This window comes from Raphanus sativus, chromosome 1, assembly GCF_000801105.2.
Source record: "Raphanus sativus cultivar WK10039 chromosome 1, ASM80110v3, whole genome shotgun sequence".
Lineage (NCBI taxonomy): Eukaryota > Viridiplantae > Streptophyta > Magnoliopsida > Brassicales > Brassicaceae > Raphanus > Raphanus sativus.
Genome location: NC_079511.1, coordinates 261,584 through 272,824, shown reverse-complemented (window position 1 = coordinate 272,824; position 11,241 = coordinate 261,584). Strand labels below are relative to the sequence as shown.

The window sequence follows — 11,241 nt, the reverse complement described above, 5'->3', positions numbered from 1 at the left end:
CTTTTTGCAGCAAATAATATTTTTCTTTTATTTATTATATTTAAAAATTGTACATTAATTGGCAAACTATGATTAGTTGGTAAATTCACCCAAGAAAAATTCATGATAAAATATTAAACTAGGAAACATTTCCATATAAATAAAAATTGTGGTAGTTAAAAGATAATCGATAAATTAAAAGAATGTTTACATTTTTATATTTTTCAAAAAAAAAGGTTTACGATGAAGAGGATACCAAGAGAGAGAGAGAGAGAGAGAGAGAGAGAGAGATTTAGTGTTAAGGGTATACCCAAGAGTTTACAGTTTAGTGTTTAGGATTTATCCAAGATTTTAGGGTATATCCAAGAATTTAGGGTTTAGTATTTTGATTTTTATCCAAGGGTTTAAGTTTTGTCCAAAGGTTTAGGGTATAGTGTTTAATGTTTATGATTTACTCTTTTGTGACGGTTTTAAAATTGTTAAAAAAAATTTCATCTTTTGGCAGGTACTAATATTTTTCATTTATTTTAAAAACTTAACACAAATTATTATTATTTTATTTATTATATTCTAAAAAACTGTACATTAATTGGCAAACTATGATTAGTTGGTAATTCACCCAAGAAAAATTCATGATAAAATATTAAACTCGGAAACATTCCATATAATAAAAATTGTGGTAGTTAAAAGATAATCGATGAATTAAAAGAATGTTTACATTTTTATATTTTTCAAAAAAAAAAGGTTTACGATGAAGGGGATACCGAGAGAGAGAGAGAGAGAGAGAGAGAGAGAGATTTAGTGTTTAGGGTATACCCAAGAGTTTACAGTTTAGTGTTTAGGATTTAGCCAAGGGTTTAGGGTATATCCAAGAATTTAGGGTTTAGTGTTTGGATTTTTACCCAAGGGTTTAAGTTTTGTCCAAGGGTTTAGGGTATAGTGTTTAATGTTTATGATTTACTTTGTTGTGGACGGTTTTAGAATTGTTAAAAAAAATTCGTCTTTTGGCAGCTACTAATATTTTTCATTTATTTTAGAAACTTAACACAAATTATTATTATTATTTTTATATATTTTAAAAAACTGTACATTAATTGGCAAACTATGATTAGTTGGTAATCCACCCAACAAAAATTCATGATAAAATATTAAACTAGGAAACATTCTCATATAAATTGTGGTAGTTAAAAGATAATCGATGAATTAAAAGAATGTTTACATTTTTATATTTCTCAAAAAAAAAAGGTTACGATGAGGGGGATACCGAGAGAGAGAGAGAGAGAGAGAGAGAGAGAGAGAGAGAGAGAGAGAGAGAGAGAGAGAGAGAGAGAGAGAGAGAGAGATTTAGTGTTTAGTGTATATCCAAGAATTTAGGGTTTAGTGTTTGGACTTTTACCTATGGGTTTAAGCTTTGTCCATGGGTTTAGGGTATAGTGTTTAGTGTTTATGATTTAATTTTTTGTGACGGTTTTAAACGTGACCTTCCCATCCATGTAGAGAGAGAGAGAGAGAGAGAGAAAGAAAACTATGATCCACTTATGCACTTATAATAATAACATAACATGTAGTATATGAATTAGACATAATGATACATAGAGATTGAGAAAGAATTACAATCTACTTATATTTATACTAATATATATAAAGGGGTAATATATGAATCATATGAATGCCCGCAGGCATGATATGATCGTAATTACTTTTTTATCCTTTTCAAAAAACTAAAAGGTTTATGATGAGAGAGGGAAAGACTTATATGTGGATAAACCTAAATGAGTAAGATACAAAGATACAACGAGAGTGAAATATAATTACGATCCACTTATGCACTAATAATAATAGCTATACATGCAATATATAAATCATATTGATGCCCGCACAAGCATGATTTATTATTTCATATTTCAAAGTATATGATAATAATTTAAACCTCAAAGTTAAGTTGGTTGTGTAATGTCTAAACGGCTTATAGTTTTGAACCACAAAGACTGAATGGAGAACAAATTTAGTTTTAGTAATACATAAAACATATGAATCGTATTTGAATAATACATATTTATATGAATAATACATAAAAAATCTGAAGAACAAATTTACTTTTAATAATACATAAAACATTTGATTAGATATTAATAATATTTATACATAAAACATAAGAATCGTATTAATGCCCGTGTGCGGGCATTAATACGATTCGTATGTTTAAAATAAAAATATGTTAAAATCTTAATCTTATTTTTTTAAACACTCATCAATACTGATAAAATCTGAGAGAGAGAGAGAGAGAGAGAGAGAGAGAGAGAGAGAGAGAGAGAGAGAGAGAGAGAGAGAGAGAGAGCCATAGAAAGATAAACAAAATGAGTTCGAGAGTAAGATGCAAAGAAAGAAATATAGAACAAGTTTGATTACACAAAAAAATTAGGTACATAATAATTTGATTATATATTAATAATATTTATACATAAAGCCTATGCAAAGAAATATATAAGTGTGATTACACAAATATTTACGTACATATAATTTGATTAAATATTAATAATATTTATATTACTCGAATTAGATATTATACACAAAATCAGTTTTTCTTACATGGTTCAACGAATACATCCAAGTTCTGTGGAATCCTTACATGTTTGAAGTCAATGACTTACAAGGAAGGTATGTTATTATACAAAAATCATGCATATGAAAATCAAATTGTATAATAATAATTATATCTTTATACGCAAGTTCTTGCAAATGAATCAGAGTAAGATAAATCACACCAGTGATATGTATAAACTATTGAGACTATAGAAAAGGAAGTTTATGGACAAGCTTTTCAAACCTCAACAGTTAAGGATTTGTATAGACATCGAGCCATTCTCACTCCCACAAATGATGAAGTGGATAAAATAAATGATTACATGTTTTCGCAGTTGCCAGGTAACATGTTTTGTGTTTACTCTTATGTTTCAGTAAATTTTTACATGTCACTAAAATAAAGGATTTACATATGTTTCTATCTCAGTGACGTCTATGCCGTAAAATCAGCACCACCGAGATTAAACACCAAAAAAAAACACACAAAACCCAAATTCCAAACTATATATATATACTTTCTAATATTTTCAAAAAATTACTGATCTAACCATCTCATCCCGCGCAAGGCGCGGATTACTACCTAGTTTTATCAAGTATAACGAAACCAAAAAGCTGAAATGCTCCTCCACAGTGTACGAAAGCATTGTCCAGATTAGGTAATACCCCTTTTATATTGGAGATGACAAATATAGACTAACATTTCCATATGCGCATCCATTTGACACCACTTTGTCATGTCTCTTGTTCTTTCGCCCATCAAACAAATTGGAACGTACATTATAAAAAGAAGAAAACAATTTTCATTGATGATTCGATCTAGTGATCATGATTTTTCTTAGTTTATCGGTAACACCCAACACAAAGATTTGCGGTGTTTGATGTTTGAATCTTGAATTTCGGGCTATGGAAATTTTATAAGCAAGAAAAAAAAAACATAATAGATCTTGCACGCTTGCCGTCGATTGTTTCTTCTTTCAAAATATTTAGCTAGCTCAATGTATTAAGTTTTCTAAAAGAAAAGAAGATGAAGCGAAAATGCATTGCCTAGTGTTCACATAATGCGAAAGTATACCTGTATACGTCGTCTGCGAGAGTTCGTGGAGACAAATTAATATATGATAATATTCCTGCTGATTAGATACCAATAAAATCAAAGTCCACCCATGTAATAATAGATATGTTACACAAAGATAAAAAGAATTGAAGTTCTATCGTAAACTTTTCTTCTTCTTTCAAATGCGCCTATTTGCACATAAAGTATATATATGCCTATATATTGTTTCTTCCTCTATTTACTCGTCGCTTCTTCACCAGTCTAGACGCAAATATATAACTGTGTTTGTCAATGAAAATCGCATGTGTTGATAATTAAGCATCAGTAAACACTAATCGAATAACATGGACCATCTAGTGTTTTAAAACGTGTTTAAGAATACTCTAACGATGTCAGAAAAAGGGTTAGATCATATATCCTGAATATAATCATGCATCAAGTTTTATGATCAATATTCTTTACGTCTCATCAGATAGATAACTGTTACTGTTTCGCGTATAAGTTTTGATATTGCGTTTCCCATTGTCTGTAAACAAATTGGATGTATCTTGATGGGACAAAGCAATTAGCAAAACGAATTAATGATGTATATGCTAATCATGATTAGCATTAATCATGAGTGTTGGACGTATAGTGGAGTTAGTTCTCGTGTTTTATTGCATTGTTGATCATTTTCTGCAGATTTTCTTTTATAAATTAAGTAATTTTTTATAATATCTATAATCCCGATTTAGCGGATAGTCTTAATCTTATGGGTCATTGGACTGTCCCAGCATGGAATTCTTCGCCGTCAGTCCATTATCAGTTTCTTAAATATAAATATATTCCGTATCTCGTTTAGTTAAGTTAGGTTTATATAATTTTATATACATATAGCATAGTTTGTGGGACTTCAAGATTAGTTCGTATCATCGTATCATAACAATATGGTTACTGTATATATCACGGTCTGAATGTTCAAAGCTGGAGTGTATCATTTAATATAGAAATATGTATCGATTGATCTAAAGCTTAATCCTGTATAGGGTATATCTCTTTAGATATTGTTTATAACTTGACAAAACGACAACAATAGCACGGTGCCAATGTTCCCACCATGATCTTGTAATAACTGCATGTGTTTACCGATTTTCCTAACAGTTAATAACCAAGTTTATATAACTTAAAAAGAGTTTTTTTAACTTTTTTCTCTCTCCTTGCGAAAAAAAAGGAGATCTAGAATCCGACCGTTGCTCCGCCGTCGGAGAGCTCTCCGTTCGCCGGCGCCAATTTCTTCTTCCCTCGATCTTCTCAGCTCGCTCTCTTCTCTCTCCCATGTATCTCGATGCTCCTCTCGAAGAAGAAATATCGCCCTCCCTTTGCTCTCTCGTTCAAGACTCGTCACTTGTTGAGCTCGATTAAGCGCTCTTCAATGGCTAAGAAGAAGATTAGGACCATCTCGCTCGTCGATTTCTCCGATTCCGGCGTTGCTGTTTCTGGATCTACGATCCCTGGTCCTCCTCCTTCTTCGATTCCATCTCCCGTTGCTGGTTCTCCTGCCGCTGGTTCTCCTCATTTCTCCTTTGGGTCGTTGGCTTCTGTTCCGTTTTTGTCAGGATTGGGCTCTTTGCCTTCGCCTTCCCTTGGCTTTGGTTTGCTCTCTGTGTCTCCAATTCACTCCGGCGCCGTCTCTATACCGGGTAATTCGGTGGAAGTTGGTTTGTCTTCAAAGGAGGGCGCTCCGACAATTTTTCAAGCTTCTTCTCCTCCGGTGTCGGAGGTTCGTCCTCTAAGTGGTGCCCCACAGTCTGTGCAGAATGGCTCTCCTCCGTCGGAGGTCAAGACGCCGGAGGTGAGGAACTACGCAGCTCTGTTGAAAAGCTCTGCTCAACTTCAACAATTAGGAACTCCGGTAGAACATGTATCTGGCGCTCCTTTCGTTCTTATACCAGATGAAAATATTGAAGCTGCTAAGCTTGAGTTCAAGGATTTCATCTATGCTCGTTTCCATGGTGACTACCCTACTATGGGGAAAATTATTGGTATTGTGAATGCGGTGTGGGCAAAATCGGGTCCTCGGATTTTTGTCCATAATCTAGGACATGGTACCTACCTCCTTCGAGTCCCTAATCCACGTACCCGAGAGGTGCTACTGGCTCGTACCTGCTGGAACATCGGCGGTCTCCCTATGTTCGTTGCACCGTGGGCGCCTGATTACTCTCCAGAGGAACCTCCCCTTACTGATGCTATTGTGCCGGTAGAGATGAGAAATGTTCCCTATCTGCTGTTCAATAAAGAGAGTTTGAGTCGTATCGCGACTGCAGTTGGCAAGCCTGAGTCCCTTGCTCCGGAAACAGAGCGTAAGGAAAACTTCGAGGTAGCTAAGCTGTTTGTTAGGGTCGACCTTACAGCCCCTCTACCTCATAAAATCATCTCCGGTTTCTCCAATGGTAGGGAAGTGGAAATTGATGTTTCTTATCATTGGCTGCCAGTTCAATGTGACCTCTGCAAAAAGTATGGCCACATATCTTCTAAGTGTACCGAAGTGGTTGTTGAACGTGTTGTCAGACAGGAAGGGCCTAGGACCTCTCCACCTGACTCTTCGAGAAGGCGTTCAAAATCGAGACCGGGTCGTTCTACTGAAAAGAGGATTAAGCAGGGACTTCTCCGTTACGTGCCAGTGGAACGTAGCTCTCCGGAAGCTCGGAACGAAACTTTGTCAGATGTTCCTCCAGAGGTTAGTACGGAAGGCAACGTTCTCGCTCCTTCGACTCAAGTAGTTGCATCTGAGGATCTTGAGGAAGGTGAAATTCGTCAACTCCCTATGGCAGAGACCGCTGTCCCTCAGACCTCCATGGATCTTAACGTCTCTCCTCCTCCGTCTGATGATGTTAAACAACCGGTGATAGACAACCAGCAAGCGGAGATTCATGATACTGAATTATTTGTAGCTGCAATTACAGACGCTATTTCTGTTGCTGTTAGCCAAGAAGATATCTTACTGGGTGGGTCAGTGTCTGTTGACGTTAACTTGTCACAGGCTACTGGAGTTTTATTGCTTTCTGAATCTGATCAGGTGGTGACTACTGATCATCCTACTCTACCGGTTGAGGCGATACATGAGACTACTGAATCAGCTTTTTTACCTGAGGTGCCAGATGTGACAGAGGTCCTTTCTCAAGGGGTCATGGTTCCACAGGAGGTTTCACCATCGGATGCAACATGTGATCCTGCTCAAGATGAGGAGCGGGAAAACCCTTTTATCCTGGTTAACAACAGGAAGAGTAGCCGCAAGGCTAGTAAGAGTAGCCGCAAGGCTAGGAATCGCCATTAAAAGAATTAGATATGTTTTTTGCATGGAATGTAAGGGGTCTCAACCATTCAAGACGCCACACCATGACTAAGGATTGGATTAATATCCATAAACCACTTTTCGGAGCTTTTTTGGAGACTCATATTTTGGAGAGTAATAAAGAGAGAGTAGTAGGAGCTATTCCAAGGGGATGGAAGTTCTTTGGTAATTATGCTGATGATACCTCGGGCCGTATCGTCATTGTCTGGGATCCGAGTGTTACAGTAGTCGTCTATGATGCAACTGCTCAATCAGTTACTTGTGGGATCTCTATTTTGTCGGAAAACATCTCTCTCACGGTAACCTTTGTTTATGGCTTCAATCTGATGGAGGCAAGGAGAAGTATGTGGAATAAGTTGGTGGATTTACAGAATTCATCTCCGGTTTCTTCTCATCCTTGGGTTGTGTTGGGTGATTTCAATCAGATGCTGCGAACGTCTCATCATTCTCGCCACCTGATTTCTCATATTGATGACTCGGGAATGGATGAGGCAAATCTATGTCTTCAGGATGCTCAACTCTTTGAAGCACAAGCTAAAGGCTTACCTTACACATGGAGGAATAGTCAAGATGATAACCCTATCTCCACGAGAATCGACCATGCTTTTATTAATCAGTCTTGGTTAACGGCGTTTCCTGATTCATATGCGGAGTTTCTGGATCCATCTCAATCTGATCACACTCCATGTCTGTTTCGGATGCCTTCTCTCAGGCGTCAAGTCATCAAACCATTTAAGTTTTTCCACCATGTGATCGACCATCCTGACTATGCTGGGACGGTTAGTGAAGCGTGGAACACGGATACTATCACAGGGACAGAACAATACAAGCTGGTTCGATCCCTAAAGCTCTTGAAGAGACCGTTAAGGAGATTAAATAAAAGGCATTTTAGTGGCATATCTCAGAGAGTCAAAGATCAGAAAGAGAAGGTTGATGCTCTTCAGAGAGCTTTACTCACGCTGCCAGATACTCCCACGGCTCGGGAGGAACATCTTGAAAGAGATAAGCTTAATGTTTTACTCAAGGCGGAAGAGAAATTTTACAGACAAAGATCTCGGGTTCGCTGGGCTGATGTGGGTGATCGCAATACGCCTTTTTATCATAGGACTGTCTCTGCTCATGCTTCAAGGAACCATATTCATTTCCTCAAAGACGCCAATGATCAGGTTATTTACTCTGTTGAGGGTATCAAATTACATGCTGCAGATTATTTTCAGGGTATATTGGGAGCTACTGAGCTTCCCTCCTCACCGGTTTCTCAAGATGACCTGCAAAGTTTGCTGCCTTTCCGCTGCACTGATCTTCAGCAGAATTATCTTAAACGCGAGGTTACAGCAGCTGAGATCAAGGCTACTCTTTTTGCTATGCCACTAAACAAAAGTCCAGGGCCTGATGGGTATTCAGTTGAATTTATAAGAGCTTCTTGGGACATCGTTGGCCAAGACATCACTTCTGCGGTGAGGGAATTTTTCCGTAATGGAAAACTACTCAAGGATATGAATACCACTGCCATTGCTTTAATCCCCAAGACTCCAGAAGCGTGCTCTCTCTCTGATTACAGACCTATTAGTTGCTGCAACATTGTCTACAAGCTAATCTCCAAGATCATTGCTAATCGACTCAAGCCAATTTTGACAGAATGCGTCAGTCCTAATCAAGCTGCTTTTTTAAAGGGACGCAGTCTAGGAGAAAATGTCTTATTGGCAACTGAGCTAATCAGGAATTATAATAAATCTTCGTGTCTCAAGAGTGCTATGATCAAGATAGATATTCGCAAAGCTTTTGATACTGTTTGCTGGGATTTTGTGATTAAAGTTTTGCAGGCTCAGCATTTTCCGCCGATGTTCGTCACCTGGATTACTGAGTGTATCTCCTCACCGAGATTTTCAGTGGCTATTAATGGGGAATTGGCTGGGTTCTTTGAAGGGAAAAAAGGTCTGCGTCAGGGAGACTCAATCTCTCCTTATCTCTTCATCATGTTCATGGAAGTACTCTCCCGTCTGCTAGATAGAGCAGAATCAAATGGTGACTTCAGGCTTCATCCGATGTGTGCTAACCCCAAGCTTACTCACCTTCTGTTCGCGGATGATCTATTAGTTTTCTCCGATGGGTCTCGAGCTTCTACTGCAGGGATCAAAGGCGTTATGAATCAGTTTAAGGACTGGTCTGGTTTGGACACTAATGAAGCTAAGTCTGAGATTTTTTATGGTGGTTATTCGGATACACAAGCCACAGTTCTTAGTGATTTATCGGGGTTTCGACGTGGAGCTTTTCCTACTAGATACCTTGGATTACCGCTTAGCCCGAAGAAGATCTCTGCAGCTACACTGCAGCCGTTCCTTGAACGCATAACAGCTAAGCTTCACTCTTGGACTGTAAAGTATTTATCCTTTGCCGGTAAGGTAATGATGATCTCCTCGGTGATCTACGGAATGGTCAATTTTTGGAGCTCTGTCTTCGTGTTGCCTAAGGGGTTTTATACTAAGGTGGATTCACTATGCTCAGGCTTCCTCTGGAAAAATAGCACAACATCTGCTGCTGGTGCAAGGGTCTCTTGGAAACATATATGTACTCCTAAAAAGGAGGGTGGTCTTGGCATAAGGTTACTTGAAGAGTTTGAAATGGTCTTCAGGTTAAAGAGGCTTTGGCTATATTTTTATGGCTCGGGCTCCCTCTGGGTCCCCTGGATTAAAGGAAATAGGTTTGCTGGCAGGAGTCTCTGGCTAATAAATGACTCGCCAAGGTTCTCAAGTACTGTGAGAAGCATGCTCCAATTAAAGGATCAACTTCATAACTTTCTTCGTTGCAGCGTCGGAGATGGTAACACAGCCTTGTTTTGGCATGACTACTGGACTGAGCTGGGTCCTTTGCATCAACTCTTTGGATCTTCGGGTCCTCGTTCTCTAAGAATCCCTCTCAGTGCCACCGTCTCTCGGGCAGTTGACAATGGTCACTGGAACATTCCTTCAGCTCGCTCTGACGACGCGGTGACTCTCCAGATCATCTTGTCTACAATGGCGGTTCCTTCTTCAAGTAGTAGAGCTGATGTTTTTTTATGGAGAAACAGTGCTGGTGGGTTTGGTCCAACTTTCTCCTCTCGGGTTACTTGGGAAAGGTTGCGAATAACAAGCCCCCACGTTCAATGGCATCCGGTGGTTTGGTTTAAGGAAGAAATTCCCCGCTGCTCGTTCATTTCTTGGACAGCTTTTCTTGGAAGACTTCCCACTCGGGATCGTTTGATTTCTTGGGGTTTATTGGTACCACCAGGTTGTGTTCTCTGTTCTTTAGCTGACGAGTCTATAAGCCATTTGTTTTTTCAATGTCCATTTGCGGTTGCTGCTTGGTCTCGTTTCTGTGGCAGGTACCTGGCGTCAAGGCCTTCCTCACTCGATGATGTCGTTATCCTCTGCCAGCAGTTCCCCGGACCTCATGCTTCCCGTGCGGTGGTTGTGCTCAAGCTTATAAACCAAGTGATCATCTACAACCTCTGGCGTGAGAGAAATGCCCGCATCTTCACTGCTGTTTCTTCGACTCAAGAGGCGTTTTGGCGCTTGGTGGATCGCGCAGTAAGGGATAGGCTGCTATCTCTAACCCGGCCTTCTACTACTGCTCCTTCTCCTTCCCTGCTTGAGCTTTATTTTTGGTTTCTGTCCCCCTATAGTTAATTCAACTCTCTCTGTATTGCTCTTTGCTTCTTTGTTCTTTTCTCTTTTGCCTTACTCTCTTGCTTCTTTTATTTCTGTTGTAATAAGTTGTGGTTCACAACACTGTAAACTCTGAAAATGGTATAAATCTTAACATTTAGACCAAAAAAAAGTTTATATAACTTGAAAGAGACATTTGATTTTGAGTTGTAGAATGTTTATTTTGTACACTTTAAGTCTAATGTCTAGTATCTTAGAAAGTGAAATATACTATAAAAATTAAAAGTGGGTACAAAATACTTCTATATGTATATTCATTCATTGTTCAGTTAAAGAACAATGGGAGTCTCGAGAAAAATTACAGAAAAAGAACTCCTGATATCCAGTGGCGAGTGGACTTTAATACAGTATCTTTTGTCTAACATTTGTGCTACAAGAAAAGAATAACTCTATATACAAATAACCGTCCAAATTTAGGAAATTTAGGAAGTGAAAATTTTAAATATAAATAAATTTCAGAAAATAATAGCAAAATAGAAAACAAATAATCAAGTTGAAAAAGATAGATGATATGACAACTATAACAATAGAAGAAACAAGACATAGCTTTCTTTATGTAATCTTTATCTTTATTTGCTCTTCTACTTTCT

General features: G+C 38.2%; 1 protein-coding gene across 1 annotated transcript; it reads left to right on the top strand.

Annotated features, from left to right (window-relative positions):
• Nucleotides 1–9,453: 9,453 nt before the first annotated feature.
• Nucleotides 9,454–10,612, top strand: LOC130512653 (uncharacterized). Its single transcript, XM_057010858.1, has one exon. The coding sequence runs from the start codon at nucleotides 9,569–9,571 to the stop codon at nucleotides 10,610–10,612; it is 1,044 nt and encodes a 347-aa protein (XP_056866838.1). The 5' UTR covers nucleotides 9,454–9,568.
• Nucleotides 10,613–11,241: the final 629 nt, after the last annotated feature.

Coding starts and splice junctions, on each gene's coding strand:
- LOC130512653 (XM_057010858.1), top strand. CDS start 9,569: ATGGTCTTCAGGTTAAAGAGGCTTTGGCTATATTTTTATGGCTCGGGC.